Genomic DNA, 18,419 nt, shown 5'->3' with positions numbered 1-18,419 from the left:
TTATTCGCATGAACTTCCAAATACTCTATGGGGCCTACGTCAGACCGCTCCTGGAGTACGCCAACCAAGTTGTCTACCCAGGATTCACAAAAGACGTCACCCTCATTGAGCGTGTCCAGCGGGTCGCTACGAGAATGGTTGCCGGCCTCAAATCCGCGGACTACGAAACGCGTCTCGCGATGCTTGATCTCTTTCCCCTGGAGTACCGTCGCCTCCGAGGGGACCTAATTCTTACTTACGCCTGTTTGAACAAAGCTTAGCAAACAGGTTTTTTACCGTTGACCCAGCAAACACACGGAGGGGGCATTGTAAGAAAATTTTCAAGCTCAGAGCACACACATTCATCAGACAAAATTGTTTCTCATTTCGGGTAGTAGCTGTGTGGAATGACCTTCTTCCGACGGTTGTCCACGCTCCTTCTACAACCCAGTTTAATGCACTGTTAGACGATTATTTATGCGAACCCTCGCGCTGGCAAGCATGCTGCCCCGCGTTGGGAACATAAAGAGCAGTGTCCTTTTTCACTTGTGCCCTGCAGGTGAACGACAGCTGCTGAACGACGAGAACAAAACCGACCCGGAAAAACCTTTGGGGACTGGATAACACCCGGCATTTCCCCCCCTATAAAGTACCTTCATTCCTCGAAAAGGGCGACCTGACCGATCAGTTTTGTTCACTGTGTACATCAGAGTGAGTCTATTACTCTACCTTTCATCCGCTTGTTCCTGAAACATTTCAGTATTGCCTCGCCCCTAAGACTGCAACGTGATGGAGGTAGGTTGGTGAAGGTCCGACAGCAGGCTAGTAAATCAGCCATCGTGTGCAATACATCCTACACAGAGAGACTTTTCCACATCATACACCCACTCTGATTCACGAACACAAACTCAAAGCAACTTTGCCACGCTCTCCCAAACCCCCCAAATATACCACCCCTGGCGTTGATTCATTTCATGGTGGTTGGTAGTGGATTCATTCTGAAGGCGCTAACAGAAGCCGTTGTAGCCGCCTCCTTTCTCCATGTTTTTAAACGAACATTCGCCAGAGCGCCCCCATATCTTTTCCTTCTTCCTAAATGACTTCACTATTCACATCCGGTACTCCTATAAAAATCAAATACTCTTCTAGCTAGTTCTTCTGGCCCGCTAGCGGTGTGGGCCACATCCTCCTTTCACTCCAGCCAAGATACAGAACCGGACGATCCGAGTCTCCAGGCGAATATAACTGTTGTTTCCCTTACCCATGAACCTGTTAAGAGCTTCAAATTCGGAGGCGCCGCAGACGGACCTATCAACCAATCACAACCGGCAGATTTTCATGGCCTGTCCACTCCTCGATTGCGTCCCTTGCTAACTGCAATTTCGGCAACGCCTGATCATGCTACTATCCTGGTGGAATGATAGGTTTTTTAGTTCAAGATATATTGGATAATATAAGGCGATATTTCCGCGAAATTTTTGAGGAGCCACCTATCTTGGGACCTTCTTCCAACCATAGATCCCTGAGCTTACCCTTACCACCCCCGAAGCCCGAACGAGTTATTAACCCACTTGCCACTTTTTCCACGAATAGGCTCAGTGGTTTCGACTCTGAGTGTGCATCAGCTATGTTGACTAGAGGTCCAACTGAAATTTTGGAGCGGACGCTTTTCAACGGTGATTTCCAGAGCAGACAATCTACGACCATGCTCTCTTTTGAGAAGGAACGTGTCCAATCATTCGACCATAACAATATAGGCGGGCATCATTTCTGCCCCATTCCATTGGATTCAGACACTTTCTGTGATGTGTGTAGTTGGCCCATTTGCAATTTAGGCAACGACTGGGAGCCCATTTGCCTACGGTGTGCTGGTGAGTCGGCTTGTCTCCATTAATTGGTTTAGTGCTCAGAGATTTTCATTGTCCATTGGTGGTCAACCATATGATACGGTTTTGTGAACGCGGTTATGTAAAGTTTTTATCTGTCCTGTATTTATAGAATGATACGACTTAGAAGGTCTGTGCTTGGGTCGACAATGTGGGTCTTACTCACGGGAGGTTCACAGTTACCCATGAGAAGCCACTGTAGTGAACAACCAAAATAGGGTTTACGAGTGATCCTCACATGACTAAAGTGTAAAGCTGCTTGTTTTTACTTTCAGTGTGTGTTCAATTCTACGTATATATTTTTTTATCAAGGGCAAACCACGCGCTTTGATAGAGATTAACCTAAGTCATTGTAGCCTTTGAGAATAATTTTATATCATTGCTACAGTCTCCCAAAGTAGGGTTTGCCAGGGGTGTTTCCCTGTCTATTTTTGTTCAATTTCTTCATCCACACCATCTTGGTGTGGCACAAAAATAATGTCTTGGTCGACTGAGACGTAGAATGGAGAATTGGTCGAGACAGCTATATACCTAGAGAGTTTACGCTGTCCATATTTTTGAGCGGCATTGAAGTAAGCTCATCGTAATACCATGTCGGAATAGGATTGATCACTATTAGGACTGACAAAACACCTTGTATGATCAACGTACTATTTACCCTCAGACTTGCGTCTCATACATTGAGTTTACGTGTTACGGCGTAATTGAATCCAGTAGTCACATTATATCTGGGACAGGCTTTGTGCCACTGTGATTAGAGCTGTGACTTAGGACACATCTTCGCACAACTGTACATTTGATCTTAATTGTCGGGAGCCTATTCTTATCCTTGCGGTTTGGAGCGCCATTATTGTCCATGTTCACAGAACAGTCTTAGAGCTGAAGTAGCTTTCGCAACGATTTAACCAGCATTTTCGACACCATTGGCCGAAGCAGCTTATGGGCGAACGAAGGTTTACAAAAGTACTGGAATCTACTTACCTCCATACTTCTGGTCATATACATGCGTACGAGGAAATCTCAGCATTTTTGTCGCCCATCAAGTTTGGTACAAAAGCAAATCTCAAATTCACCATACAGTGAGTTTGAATCGTCATCATGCACAATACTCGAACCATGTAGTCCTGATTTATGACGGCGAGCCCAGAGCACACGTGACAGATTGACAACTTCTGTCCTTCGTTCCACTTTTAATTTTCGTTTTCAGGAATGTGAAGCTCTTCTGTTGGATTCGCTAATGGACATGCCCAGTTTCACGCGTTGCAACCTTACTGAAAAGTATGGGTAGCCTCTCGTATTCGCGAGACTTCCCGCACCAGCAGTATCTGTAATACCATGCGCACTCTTACTGGCGTTTAAGGTGCCAGCTTACTAACTGGAAGGTCCGTGTTTCGAACCCAATCTCATCATTTTGACTACTTCTCTTTGGGCTTTGGCAGTATCTCAGTCCTCATACTCCCTTCAGGTGGCCTGGCAGCTATGAACCAAAAGAGTGTTGCAACTGAAAGATTATTATTACTGCTATTATTATTATTATTATTATTATTATTATTATTATTATAAAGGAAGGATCTGCGTGTGCGAACCCTTCTGACAGATTTTTAACATCCGTAGCCCCTTGGGGTGTTTATGGAATGCCTCTACAAGCCCGGTGGTAACGTTCCAATGCACAACCTAGACTAGGCAGTACCAGTAGGATGTCTGCCCTCTATCATCAATGCCTACGAACAGTTTCTGCATCAGAAAGAATGACAACCTCTTCGGGGGGTTGAGATAAACAGAAACATTTAACGTGAATTATTTGATTAGGTGATCGTCTCCAACGCGTGCCTTTATTCTTCTCATCCTCAGTGAACAAAGCCACAGCACCTGGGACCACCGTACTTCGGTACACGGTTGACGTCTGAAAAATTGAACTGAACTTAGTTTAGCAAGAAGTGTCAGGGTAGGGCCTGTCGGCCTTTGACACCTATGGCGCCGGCTTGAGCTCAGTTTGTATGACAGGTGCACTGCGATCCATACTACTCCATGAACGAACTTCGAAGGTTTTCTTGGGTCTTGTGGGAGTTGCGGATCAACAACCTTCAGGTATGCCCCAACCCCTGAGCTCGAGCTAGTTCAAACCGTAATCCGTGAGTCAAAATATCGAATTTTGAGGTACCACTATGCTTTTGTGCTTTGAAACGCAGCCGGACTTCAGACCTATGTGAACTTACACTGTATTTATTCAGAGACAGAGGTGGGTAAGTTCCCAAGTCAGCTTCGAATTTATTTGGGAACTATAGACTGTCCTGGAAACTGTCACTAGTCATTTTTCTATCTTCGAAAGGGTGCCCGAGGTGACTGTGACAGCCATCTGGCTATTGCCCCTACAGTATTATACCAGGCGTTGGCTTGCGACTGTTAATACTGCATTGAGGTGGAGGCAGTTCAGTTGTTAAGGCGTGAAAGGTCCGCGGTCCGAATCTAACCTCTGCATTTTGACTGCTTCTGTCTAGGCTTGGGCAGCTTAGCAATATCACAGCCCTCATTCTTCCTTGGGGTGACTAGGGTATTATAGTTGAAAGAAGAGGTCCTATTTGTCATATCTTCACACATCTGGCGCCGCACACACTACTTTTCAACACTACTGGTTCCGACTGTGCAGGTAGACCTGCCATACTCCCAATGTATGTCGGAAGCGGCTCACTGTTTCAGTGTGCTTCAATGCAAAGTCTTGCTTCTAGCCTCATTCCATCCCTTTGGGATTTCACTTATTTCCAGTTTAAATACTTTTCGGACGTACGAGTGACGGTTGCACTTTGATAGATAATTTCATGCACACATTTTGAGGCGCGAGTAACTCTTGTCATTTCCGGTCTCAGACGAATTTCCCTGAGGCCTTATTTGTTTTTCAAGTTGTTCACCCAGACAACCGTGGCAGTCTCCACACGAACGCCCAACCCGTCTCCGTATATTCTTCAAGGTTTGAGGACCAGTGTGCATTGTTTTGGTCTTACGCACGGGTCCACCAGACCCCATATCAGGCAAATATCTTGAATTTCTCGATAGCGCCATTGATCCACCAACTTTCATCCATCGCAATTAATCCAAGGGTATTCTAGACGTTTAACTAAGATATCCATCACGCTAATCTTGCTCATAGAGGGATTCTTTCGTAGAGGTTGGTTACCTTGACTTGTTGAACAGTTTGTCTCCAACAGGGATTTTGGACATCTCAATTATGAGGCGAGCCACTTACTATTATTCTACCAGGACGTTTTGGACGCCGCGGACTTTCCACTATCACGTCACGCGTCCGTCCGCGATGGTTGATAGACTGCCAGGTTTCGCAAGGCTAGATGGGAGCAGCTAGAAGCGGACCTTTCCGTCAACGCCTTAACCACTGAGCTATCACGGACTCTGTTGTGACTATCTACAACTTACGCTGTAACGATGTGAATGAATTGTGGCGGGTACGGACGCTGCGAAGCGCTCGATGTTAGTGCCATATTGACATCTGTTTATGTGGACTCGGTCAATCGAAATTCTTTGGATTAATCCTGACGCTTTATAGTCTACACTCCATATTTGTAAGGTTAGTGTCAAAGTACGGGACTAGCAGCCTGCCGAAAGTAACCTTGGATTGATCGGTGGGATATTGTGACAATCATTGGCAATTGGCTTGCACGCCGATTGTCAGGCACGAGGGAAAGTCGCCCCGACTTGTTCAATCATGCCGACAGAACAGGTGCTTGTGCTTTTCGGTGCCTGCTTCACGTTTTTGATTAATCAGACGGATGGATACACCAGCTGCAGACGTAATGAACAGATAGGCTCTGCGGGAAAGTAGTACAACAAATAAAATAATGAGAAAATATTTCATGCGAGGCATAGTAATTTGAATGCTCCCCCTAGTTCTCTGTTTTTTTTCCCTAGATGACATACTGCTGTCATTGTTAATCTGTCAGCAATAATGTTGCTCACGTCTCTGATTGCACGTGTACTTCTGTTCTTTTATGGAAACTAGGGTCTTCTGTTTAACATAATTGAGTGCAGTCACCAAAAGTTTTTCCGTGACTTACATAATCCTTAGGCTAGAATCTGTCAGCTTGAATTCGCGACCGAGCATATTTCCAATAGATGGCAAAGTGATAACTGGCCAGATGAGCGTTGGTGATGTCTAACGGTTCGACTATCCGATATCTACCGAGAATCATTGTCACATAATTCGGAGAGCATCCACTATATTATAATTTTTCCATCCCTCCCCACAGATTGTCACATGACTTGTCATCCTCGTTGTTTGAGCAATGTTCAGGTAACATGCCATGGGAACTACCAAGACAAGTTGAGAGCGACCGGATCCCGATCGAAGACTCCTCAAGGAAGTGCTATAAGTGCCCATGAGGATATTGAAGTGCGTTGTTAAGTAATATATGTTGTGCTTTGTTTATTTCAGACCAGTAACCCATTTTAGGAGGATCGATTTCCTTAAAAATAATTGTACCCGACTGCCCCTCAACTTTGCCAATTTGTTTGGACAACCCCGTACAGCCGGTTAGGTAACAACGTGGGAAAAAGAGAACTAGTGGATAACCACAAACACTGGACGGGGGCCGACAAGAGCACCGTTTCCCTCAAAGGTATTTCAGGGACGCAACCGTAGATTATTCTGTGAACTTTCAAGAGCATCAAGCTTCCTGTCAGCACTTGTTTCTAGATGAGGCTTAGTTGGTAGAGTGCCCTCTGGCACTACGTTTTATCGTCATTGACAACAACACCAGATGAGAACACTGGTCCTTCACTACCGTACGACCATGTCAATTTATTTCAGTAGAGAGAGAGAGAGAAGGAGATTGGGGAAGGAGAAAGACCTAATGCCAGCCTGCTACAAACATCCGAGATGCCTACACCAACAGGCAGTCAGACAATCTGGATAGAAACTGACAGCATAAACGCGACTGACATCGATTATCCAGCATGCCGTTCAATGTCTCCAGCCAAACACGGAGGGTCACGTTGACCCCATCCGTCCAGTACCCACAGCACTCAAATTTTTCGTATCGTCGTCCCTTTCTGCCAGATGGCCCAGTGGTTACAGTGCAAATTTACTGACTGGAAGGCGCGTGGTTCGAACCCGACCTCTGCCTCTCGTCTTTCTCTTTTTAGGCTTAGGCAATCTGGCAGTACTCCCAACCTTCGTGCTTTCTTCTGGTGCATAGCAGTTGGGCACCGAAGGGGTGCTACAGCTGAACGATTTCCTGCCCTTCTGTCCATCTCCAGGTTTCCACAACTCCAAATTGCAAATGAAAAGTCACTTCTCTAGACGGTAAATTAGAATGCGTAACACATTCCCCAGCCACCTTAGTTTACAATGCTGATGCATCTTTTGAGCGTAGTATCATCTGTCTCGTCAAAGACCACTTCCTGATCCCCTGATTCCGAATTTGTGGATCTCAGAGACATCGGTAGTCGAAGACCTGAAGATGTCTTATTTCTTCTGTCCGAAGTGGCGAAGTCTCTCAGTCGTAGAGCAAAACAGTACAGCAATACTGTAGTCCGCTATACGCACCATTTAGGGCCAGGTGAGATGCCTATCACAAGTGGCTCAATTTGGCAAGCGCATCCCTGGCTCATGAGATCTATGCGTCTGTCCTTCACACTACTCTCACAACTGATTCAACTGCAAAGACACTTAGCGTCCCACAACTTCCAATATCACTTTCCTGAGTTCCTTGAGGCATGTTTAAGAACGGCACCCCCGCATCAAAACTTGCAACTTGTGGAGGCTGAGCACATGCCCTAAAACTGGGTGACCGCGATCAGCTCTTTATACAACCTTATTCTTCCTGTTGTTCTTTTAAAATAAGAACAATTTTGTCTGCATATTCCAGGTCGACAAGGGTTTTTAGTTTAGAATGAGATAAGGCTTAAGGTTTGTTTTACTTTTTCACCTGTGTCCAATTCATTCCATCTGTCCTGCTTGAAATTCTTATTTTTTATTCGTTCTGCTTGTACTCTAGGGCCGGTTTCTAGGTTCTTCTGTGTTGTTCCATTTCGCACACCATATTTCCGTTCTGTACTTTGGTCTATTTCCTGACTTGTAGGTTATTTCAAAGCTTGGTATCTTTTACTGTCCTCATGTTGGATTGCTTTCACTTTGGTTTTAGTCGGGTGACCTAAACAACAAACTTGGTCGGCTTTCGTTCGACACAAGCCCTACAGCAACCATAGATGGGGGATCTCCGTCGGGGAAGTCCTGCTTTCCAGACGATAAGAGTAATGGATTTGTTCGTTTGTCTCCATTTCGTGAGTCTCTCTCTGGGCAAGGTCAGGACAGTTCATTGGCCGGTCAATCGTTTCAACATAATCTCAGTGTACCCATTATGGAGGAGGATGTGATCAGCAATGGTAAGGCACTACTTTCGTACTTTACTTTCCGGTAACATCTCCTTTAGTCCAGTCCGACCGCCTACCATTTACGCCTATACCAAGGGTATGGTTCCAGTTTCCTCTTGTCTAGACAAAAAGCAGGCATTGTTCATTGCCTTTTTGGTGGACGATGTGAATGAAGAGTGGAAAGTAAACTTTGGACTGTATACAAATGATTGAAGATATTTCATGGTTCTGCCAAACCAAGTAGTATTCTTTGTTCAGTCGTGAAATACCTATAGCCTTTCGTTCAGACAGATAACGAGCATTTTTGGCCCAGATAGCTTCTTTTATCCTTTTCGGCCCTGCACGTTAACCGGAATCGCGTATGTAAATGTTTTTCGAACGAATTCGGGTCGACACAACTGTTTTGATTTCGGCTGGTTCCAGCGAGTGGAATGCTCTCCTATTTGTTATGGAAGTAGGCAAGGTTTAGTCGGAAGCGTTTGTAAGGTCTGGCGAAAATCTGTGAATATTTGTCAACTCTCCTTTCCATAACACAAGATCCTATAATAAGGTTATCCGTGGTTCTTTGATTTATTGCTGTCCTGCAGTCTTGGGTTGTACTGTCGTACTGACGCAGCTCTTTGCTCTTTGAGTACCGGAGATTTCTGGTCCCAACTTTTGATGAGACTTCTTGTTGCCTGTTGATGTTCATCGCGTCCCAATACTGATACTTCCTATCATGTTTGTCATCCGCGAAGGAACCATCATTTTTTCTTTGTACTTCTAAAGTCTGACTCTTAGAGACAGAGAGTGTGTCATGTAGTTTTTTTATTGGCTCTTAAATATCCCTCAAATTTGCAACAGTTTCCTTACTGTTGGTTCAACCATCCTGCAGATTAGTCGGATGATAATCCCTGTAATCCTTACCAACACCGTTGTTATCCTCCTTTGTGTGTCAAGCTGAACTATTTGGCTTGACACTCCGATCATAACTCATGAATTGGTGTGAATGGGCGCAGTATTTGGCGTTGTCAGAATTGTGTTTTATGCTCGGTTAAAGCTGTGAGATAGTTTCCATTTTTATTGAATTGATTGATGAAACTCAGCCGTCGCTTTCAAGAGTTTGAGTACCGAGAAACCGCTAGCGTATTTAAGACTACGTTCGTCAGACCATTTATCTCTTTTCTGCCGCCCTTTTCTCCCGGCGCACAGGAACGCTCCGTGTTTCGGAGGTAAACCAGAGTCCTCAGCCTACGCAGACTATATACTACACTGCCGTGAGCGACCTATCAAGGTTTCCCGGTCGACGCACTACTTCGCATCCAGATTTTTCGAAGCTGTCGACTGAGGCCACCTCACCCGAAGCACTTCGAGACCCGTTGAATTCAAACGCATTCAAGCCTCCTCCATCCAACAGGAGATCCACTTCAAGGCAACCTTCAGAAATTGGCCAATACGACAAGCGACGGTCAACTAACCTGAAGGCTAGACACTCATTCCTCGCAGGACAGGGCTCAGATGCAACTATCTACACACGTCTATTTTATGACTTCTCCAGTTTAGATCGGGAGGCCATCAGAGCGCATGGCATTCGTGTTAGGGAACTCACCCCAGAAACGCAGCAGCAGCGGATTATCCCGAGCGCTCCTGCTCCATCACCACCAACATATTGTAAAGATGTATCCGAGCCTAGTAAGCTTGGTAATTCGGAATCTTCATTTTCTCCGCCATCATCAGAAGTCGGATACGCTACGGTGATGCAGTCCACCGCTGCAGCGATAAAAACCAGGATCAAACGTACCAAACGTACGGGTTTCACTCCTGCACCTTCGATCCCTCTCACTCCCGTTACTGTCGGACCACGAGGTCGTTTGCCATATACAGCCGCTCAGCTGAATGAACGTTTAAATGTATTCAATGCAAACGAGTTCGGACTACAGTCACGATTGGTAAGAAACTCAGGAATGCTAGTACAAGTTGGATCATTCTGTAGGAAATTTCTCAGGTCCTTAAGTCAGTTGATCTTTTGAACGTATGCACGGAATATCTCACCTGGGCTTATCACTTTTGGCGCACGCTCCAACTCAAACTATCTCCATCCTAGTCGAGTGGGTGGCAGCTTTTAAAGGCTTTTCATTTAAACGTCCTACGAAGTGTTGAGTACTCCCAAGTGGCATGGGGTTTTCCATGGTAAACGAGATGATAAAGAACACACTGTTGCATTGTTTTCAGTAACTAGGAAACGCTTGGAACCGATCAAGGAGTTGTCTTTCCCAGAAAGTTTGGCAGACAACCGGCGGATTTTTTTTATCGGTAGCGGCTTGTTTTTGACAAAGCTTCGGCAGGCCAAAGATGGGCAAGGGCCAGTTAGCAAGATCTCATAGTAGCAGGCTAATTCATTGTTAGGTGGTGGCTAGAGGTTTTTATCAGTATGATGAACCAGCCTTGCGACCGATTAGTTAGGGAGGAAACCCCGCATGGATTTCAGTTCGGTCTGGATTTGCTTGTAGACCCCTCGTGAATGCATTTTACAAGTTTTTTTTGGTATGTGTGGGTCAATTAATGCTAGAACAGATACGTTGAGGATGGATCCCACGAGTTTCCAGCCGTATGTTTCGTACAATCCCCTCTGGAGCGACAAATTCAAGACTATCGATTTCTAGGGGTATCCCAACAGTCTGCATCCCCGCATACTGTTTGGTATGGAAATAGATCTCACTTTAGGCACACTAACATTCCAGGTTTGTATGAAACAGGTTGGGAAATTAAACACTACCGTTCATCAAAAACAACAAATTGGGCAGCCCTAAGGCGACTTGCCGTATTGCTTCTTGGTAGAATTTTAGAGGACCTATAGCTCTGTGCACAAAACATATCTACCAGACAGCAACCCAGCGAGAAAAAACGGGCTTTAGGAAAGTGATTTTTTATTTAAGTTTGTATGAGCAATTTTTAGATAAGGTTTTGACCCCGGTATCAGGACCTGGTAAGAAGTGAATTGGCACAGAGGTCATTCCATACAAAGCGGAAACGTGTAAGGTCATTCCGGGGTTTCCAGATATGTCCAACTTTCGAATCGCGTTTTGGAGAGAAAAAACGCTACACTCAATAGCGGTGCAATTCTGGGATGGCCTCACTATTGAAAGAACTGGAGACTATGTATTTGAATTGAGTGCAGTGACTGTGGTAGGAAACAGTAGCCACTGGACCGTACAGCAGAGCATAAGAGTAGACAAATACAAAGCGCCCAGAAACACAGACGGGTATCAGGCTTTGATGAAAACCTCGGCGTTGACGGAGCCTACACAAAACAGGGCGGAATAAATCTAGTTCAGCGATTGACGCCCATGACGGTGGAAATAGTCAAGATCCTGAATGTGAATAGAAAAGAGGCCGTGCAGCTGATGAGCATGTGGCGAGGAGTTTCAGATTTATCTGCGTCCGAACGAAATTGGTGGCTCCGCCAATTTTTCCGCAGCTTCCGCTGAAGGCATGGAAAGGAACAGCTGCGCCTAATTATGGTCTACTTTTCGTTTTCTTCGGTTGTACTCAATCCTTGTAGCGTTCAACACTACCGATTCGGGGTCATTTTCCCACTCGAAATCATGGGTCGCCACGTGCTCCCACTAATAAATCTATACCACTGTGGAACACCTAGCTGTGTGTGAGAGGTGTAACTTTGATGCGCACTTGTTGTTGACCTCACAAGACAATGGAGAACTTAAATAACGTTAGCTGTGGTGAATACTGTTTGATAATTGGTCTTGTTTATTGATCCATGTAATGCTCAACAACCAAGACGTGCGTTGGAAATAGTCCGTTCCACCCAAAGCATCACGACGAAAATCCGTGATAAATTTTTACTGTCGCATCGCACTCTTCGATGTAAAAAAAATCCCCTTGAGTTTTCGCAATGGTCGCGTTCTTTTGGTTCTCTCGAAATTACGCTACATGTTTAATATTGCGGATTTCTATTGTTGAACATGAAACATCCTCTCTGGTTTGCTTCAATCAGCTTTCATTCGCGAATAAGATAACTATTTTATTCAACGGATGAGTTTATTCAACCACATAAACTCTCATGTGCATATCCCAGCTTTTGCGATCACAAATTACCTCTTATGAGGGTATTCTTTGAGCGTAAGTGATACGATAGTTTACTCGACAACCGCCCAACGTGTGGTACTTCTGTGAAAGTCATGACTTGAGCGGGCTGCGGAACTGCCACTTTGGGGAACTCCGTCAATCAATATTCATAGAACTCAGAAAGATACAGATAGCCCATAGGATCTGTTGAGTAGGTACTAGAGCCAGCTTTTACCCCCAAAGTAGGCAGATGGCTTTATTTGCTTAGAGCAGAAACAACAGCTAATTGGGTATAAACTTCGGTTCGTCAACTAAGCAGGCGAGACGAAACATAACGCAATTATCATACGTTAAGGTCTTGAGCCGGTGGTCAACTGCCGTACCGAAACTGTTCCCCTATTTGGGTCTCGACAATAAAAGTAAATCATAGCTCTAGGTCTGTCTTGCAGTTGATATAGGTTCCTATCCTCTACATTTTATTCTTTTTTTCACAGTCAGGTTTTCGAATACATTGTCAGTGTGGTATTCGATACTGATCTTGTGCTGTCGATGATGCGAATACAGTAACTGTGAAAATCTCGGTATACGCAGGTATTAATTGGGATATTTTGTGAGCGTTTAGGGTTTCATTTCTGGTTCTCATCCTTCAGTTTGGGTCTAACCAAACTAAAAAGGCATTCGGCCATTTCGTTGTCATTTTCCACCATCCGTGCGCACGACTATTAAGGGACATTCGAACTCGCAACCCTCCCGACAACAATAGTTAAACTATAGGTAGCTGATGGGCTAGAAAGATCGAGTGAAGAATCACGACCGGCTATTCTTCCTCCTTGTCTCCAAGAGGTGCTATTTGTTTACAAGTTTTATACATCCTGACCGACAAAATACTATGTGACCCACGACATGTGGTGACCTCAACACTATTGTGTATTGTAGGACTACACCCTCTGACGCCACTATTATCCTTGTGCAGTGGACTGTACTTGAATAGATCCGCAGAAACATCCATTACTTCCCCGCTTTCGGTACAAGATCCCTAAATCCTTCTTTTCTCTTTGGCTCTAATCAAATATTTTTTGTCTGCACTCAGGTTCCCTCTTTACCTGCTGGGGATTGTGAAGGCCAGGTGCGGATCCACATCAATCTCATCCGCCCAATACACATGTTGCTAACAGTTCGTCCAGTTTCCATCTTCGATTTAGTTGGAAAAGAAGATGAAGATGACACAGGTGATCTGGATTCTGACGAGTTTCTTGCCCCTCTTGAACCTGGTCTTGTGAACTCCTCTGCGAATGGGGTAGCTAAACGTGACTCAATTCCAAACGGCCAAACAACTGATGGCGTCCAGTTTTTCCCTCCCAAATCAGCTGTCACTGCAAGTGCACCTCCATTTTCGGCGGACTATCCTGTTTCTTCTGTTCAACGGAGAATTTCCAAACGTCTGTTTGGCCCACATCCACAATCTTCTACTTTCTGGCTTCCCAGAGGAAGCACTAAGTTACTTTATGTTCGACTGTAAGTTCCTTTTCCGAGGCTACGCTCATATTACCCCTTAATTTGGGCAACATCCGGTTTTTAGCACAATATCGTTGTCATGTCAAGGGACCCGGTTACATATTCTATTGCTGCTTAGAAAACTAAAGATAATTAACCACCGTACTCTACTACCGTCAGTCCGAAATACGTCGGCACTCGCAAATCTGTCCATACATCATATTCTTCTGGTTGCGGTCTTACTTTTCTCTAAGGTCTCTTGTTGAACAGTGCTTGAGTTGAGACCTGTGGCGTGTTTCCCTTCTAACTCAGTGTGATGACCTCTGTGTTTCTTGGTCTCGGCTTGTGGATACCTAATCTCCATCGCCGATCTCTGTTTCTTTGGTCGGAAGCTCATTTTGCTTATTCCAATGTAGACAGTGGTTCTGCAACACGGCCAGTTAGTTGAAGTTTCTTCGACGATTTTCGGATTATCTTCAGCTTGAAGGGTTTTTCGCCATGAAATCCTGCATGTTTGTAACTAGTCATGGCCAGACATTTGTTTGCTGCGTACACTATTCAAGTTGTCCGTAAGCACTCACAGTTAGGAGCCGTGTACCAAGGCGGCTGTTAACCAATTTCACTAGTGGAGTGCTTGCTTTCCGTTTTTTACCTACTGTCGTTTTCTAGACGGTTTCCACCAACGTCGTTTTGTTTTTCACCACAGGCCTTTTCGAAAAAATGGTTCTGCGTGATGAAAATACCAGGGTCTAGGCCTTGTCATGCGTTCTGGCTGTAGTTGACGAGCCGCAGGGCCTAGAATGGGATTTATGTCAACGAACCGCACGCGTCTTAGACCCTACGTTTAAGTTGGTCAATGACAACCGTTTTATAAGAGTAGATAATCTATAGATAGTAGTAGATAATAGATAATAGATAATAGTAGATAATCTATAATCGGGTTACTATCCTAGCTACCAGATCAATTATCCCAAACTTTATGGTGTACTCTCCATATAGTCACTGAGTTTTTTATGGTAACCTGCCTTGTTTCGAATAACCAGAGTGATTCCAAGCCACGTAGAACGTGTAGTGTACTTGGTTCCTGATCGATAAGATTGCTTAGAAGATATAACTTCCCACGATTCGCATGGGTCTTCTGCGTGAGTCGTTACTCGAGGGTTGAGTCACGATCAGATCATGTGGCATGAATCTCCTGTTTGAAATATGATTAGTGAATCAAGCCCACTGCTAACCAGCTACTTGTGATCAAGTGGAAAGTGTTCAGCCCCTATTTGGAAGGTTGTGGGAGATTGTAAGGTTCATATCGCGGATAAGTCTTGATAAGGGCGAAACATTTGGTGTTAGGGTTTTTGGCAGAGACGAGTCCTCTTTATCTCTTTCACCTTCCACACTACTATGCCTGTCGGCCTTTCAGCGCAGTTCACATCAATTGTAGGAGGGAATAGACATATGTCATAGCCTTTTCATAGTAACGGGGCGTCGAAATAAAGCTAGAGATGAATTTCTTGACTTTTCCCCAGACATTGACGACGTTGTTGATGATCTGTTAACTTAATTGCACTTTCTCGGTACACTGTTGTTTCCGCTTCGTGACGTGACACACTGAGCAGATGTGCATCTGTTTTCGGAGTGACGCGTTCCGTAGGTTTTACTTTAAATTGTATTGATCGATATGCGTGGATAAATGTTCCTTTCTTTCCTGACTTAGATCAGACCGTTATCCCCTACTTGATCCTACCATTCACGATTCACCTTCTCGCTTCTTCTCTCCCCCTGTTCAGGTCCACTACAACGAAAGAGGTGATCACCACTCTTCTACATCGGTTCCAAATAGAGGACAATCCCCAAAAATTTGCTCTTTACGAACACACCATCGAAGGAGAGCAGGAAGGTAACGTGACTGTTGTTGAATTTCACTTCCCACAGGCCAATTCAGTTGTTGATTACCGTTCTCGTCAGTGAGCTACAGTACTTGATTGTCAACAATCTGAGATTATCTAATAGTTACAATTGCCATCGTAGTATCTTCTGCGCTTGTAGTTTGTAATTGATTGGAGAACTGTCAAAAAGTCAGGTGTCCACTGTACATCTACCAGTCTTGCGGTTTTTTGTGACTTCATGTTTTAGCGTTGATCTCGCCGGAAGCAACATCAGTCAGATGCGTAGAATAGCACTAGATCACATGTGCTTTAGTGTTGTGATGATCGAAGTGGGCTCCACATTTTAGGTCATACAATGCCGTTCAAGACCAACTACGATGCTTCCGAATGACAAATTTGTTAGTATTAGCATGGTGTGACATCATTTTAATAATTATCTGTCGATCTTTGAATTGTTCTCTTGCTTTCAAGGCACAGCCTATTTGTCAATAAGTCGGCGTGCTAACCGAATTTATCGTTTCAGAGGGGTTTGGTAAACAATCGACTTCCCAATCGGTCCCAAACATTTTCCAATTGATCCAATACATCGTTCTTTTGTTTCCGTAGTCCACTCTTAGTTTCAGTGCCTTGCAGCAGATTTCTACGGTGTTTTACCTCAAATTAATCAAGAAAAACACTACTGTGTATGCTATCCAAACTGTTTATACAATTCCTGCTTTGTCCGCGTACCTACACCTATCGATTTTCGGTGACCACCGTCACTGCACGAAGTGCACCGGTGTGCCTTTGTCTGATGCGTAGTACCAAATTATCATATGCTCGTCTGACCTTTGTTCATGCTTGTGCGTGCAACTAGAGCACCTCGTTGTTGCCTCTCGGTTGTCGATAGGGTCAGCTAGGTTGGGTAGTTGCCAAAATGGTCTTTTAGTGGACGGCCGAGTTGGAAACGTTTGTGTGGTAAATGTGCATTGTTGACAATCATGTGTTCATATTTTCCGTGTTGTCTTTAATAGCCAGTCGCGTTCAACATGGCTGCACGGGGACGTCTTCAATGCACCCTCAAATATGTTTTGTGTAGTGACGAACGGATTCTAATTCTTGTTTTTGTAATACTAGTGCGATTAGGTTATTGATATCATACCCTGAGTTCACAAATGTGAAGTGATTGACGTAGAGGCCTTAAATTCGTTTGGATTCATTATGCCGCGGAAGACCTGTTTGCACTAACACTTTCATGATAGCTGATCCTAGAAGAATACAAACTGCTATCACGGCTCGTACTTTGACCATCCGATGTTCTATCTGTTTTAACGATCGTTACTCCAGAGCTGTGAATTTCGGAGGCAGTGTGCTTGGCAGCATGTTGTTCTCTTTGGTTTCCGTAGTAATATTCGGGAACATCACTTCATTATTGGGGCTAGTCAAGAATCTCTCCGGAACGCGTATCACGATGAATTCAGTAGTGTGAACGTTTTCGTATTTCAAGATAGTTGGTGCTTTCCTTCCGAAGAACATGACTTTTTCGGGAGCGACCATTTAGCGAAGTGCCACAGTGAAGTTGGGGCAGCAGTTTCTCCTCGAGGACAAACTCAAGGATCCTTGTTTGCAAACCACCTTCGTTTTTGTAATTCTAGTCTCCTATCCTGACCACTATTTATCTGCAAATTATTGAATCGCTAGTTTCTCCATTTATTTTAATTTCCATTTCCATTTTTATGCAAATTCTTCGCTTTTCTCTCACGCTTAACTTTCACAGCTCACTTGATTTCCAGTCCGGCCGTTTCAGTTAACCTGTCTTCCGGTATATCCTGGCTTATGGTTCATCCAAAAGGCTCCTGCAGCGACAGATCGCGCTTGCACGGATCTTTATGGAGAGTAGATAGATGAAACTGTGTTTATGAGAACTCTTCGAGTTTACGCATCACACTCATTTACTCCCAGCTTTCCATGTTTCTTCGTGTAATCCTCTCTTGGGGACTTTTCTTGCCCGTATTTCGATGCATTTTGCTCAGCTCGGGACTGCCGAATACATTCTGTCATTTTCCCACAACGAATGTCCCCACGAGGTTGGATGGAAATCACTCCGTATATCTTCCTGCGCATAAGATGTTTCAAGAAACATGAACTGACACTTGCAGGTTACGATTAGAAGAAATATTGACTGAGTAGAAGTCAAGTGGTTCATGTGAACTGTGGTGTTCTGTACTTAAAGCTGAGGTGTTGGTTGGGCGTTCTGTGGTGTCGTGCGATGTAGCAGTCGTTCTAGGATTCTAACTGCTTTCGGTCTATGGCTTCAACCAGCATCCTGGTAACTTCCTCCGAAACCACACTCATCATCAGAGATAGCCACATCAGTGTGAACAGTTGTGCTCCCCTGCCAATCCTGTGCAAATTACTCGACTTTGCGGGAGAACCGATTCACTTCTCCAATTCGATTCTTTTAAAAAGCCATTTCACCATCCATTGTTTTCCTTCTTAGGACACCGTTCGTTTCCTTCGTCATCAGTAAACTGAGAATCATAATCAGTTGTGGCGTCGGAAACCCTCTCAACACAGTTGGAATTTCACCAAGCCTTCTAGTTGTTTGTTCGTTCCCCTTAAACTATAAAGAACGTGTTTGGTCGGGTGTAGCCTTTGGTTTGCGTCACTCCTAATGCGGTGGTCGTGTTCAACTACTTGGTAGTGATCTCTAAATTCTCTAGTAGTCTATCAGGTGGTTGTTGATCCGTTC

At 44.5% G+C, this 18,419-nt stretch overlaps 1 protein-coding gene across 1 annotated transcript in view; it reads left to right on the top strand.

Annotated features, from left to right (window-relative positions):
• The window catches only part of T265_00382 (hypothetical protein), a gene marked incomplete at both ends in the record, with an annotated part of 34,724 nt that overhangs the window by 11,154 nt on the left and 5,151 nt on the right, over nucleotides 1-18,419 (top strand). Inside the window, 6 exons of the mRNA XM_009164127.1 lie at nucleotides 1,498-1,850; nucleotides 6,122-6,264; nucleotides 8,018-8,258; nucleotides 9,381-10,174; nucleotides 13,402-13,826; nucleotides 15,590-15,699. Coding sequence (XP_009162391.1) covers nucleotides 1,498-1,850; nucleotides 6,122-6,264; nucleotides 8,018-8,258; nucleotides 9,381-10,174; nucleotides 13,402-13,826; nucleotides 15,590-15,699 — 2,066 coding nt within the window. The remainder of the gene's footprint in view (nucleotides 1-1,497; nucleotides 1,851-6,121; nucleotides 6,265-8,017; nucleotides 8,259-9,380; nucleotides 10,175-13,401; nucleotides 13,827-15,589; nucleotides 15,700-18,419) is intronic.

This window comes from Opisthorchis viverrini (assembly GCF_000715545.1).
Source record: "Opisthorchis viverrini unplaced genomic scaffold opera_v5_3, whole genome shotgun sequence".
NCBI lineage: Eukaryota > Metazoa > Platyhelminthes > Trematoda > Opisthorchiida > Opisthorchiidae > Opisthorchis > Opisthorchis viverrini.
This window is presented reverse-complemented; position numbering and strand designations above follow the sequence as displayed.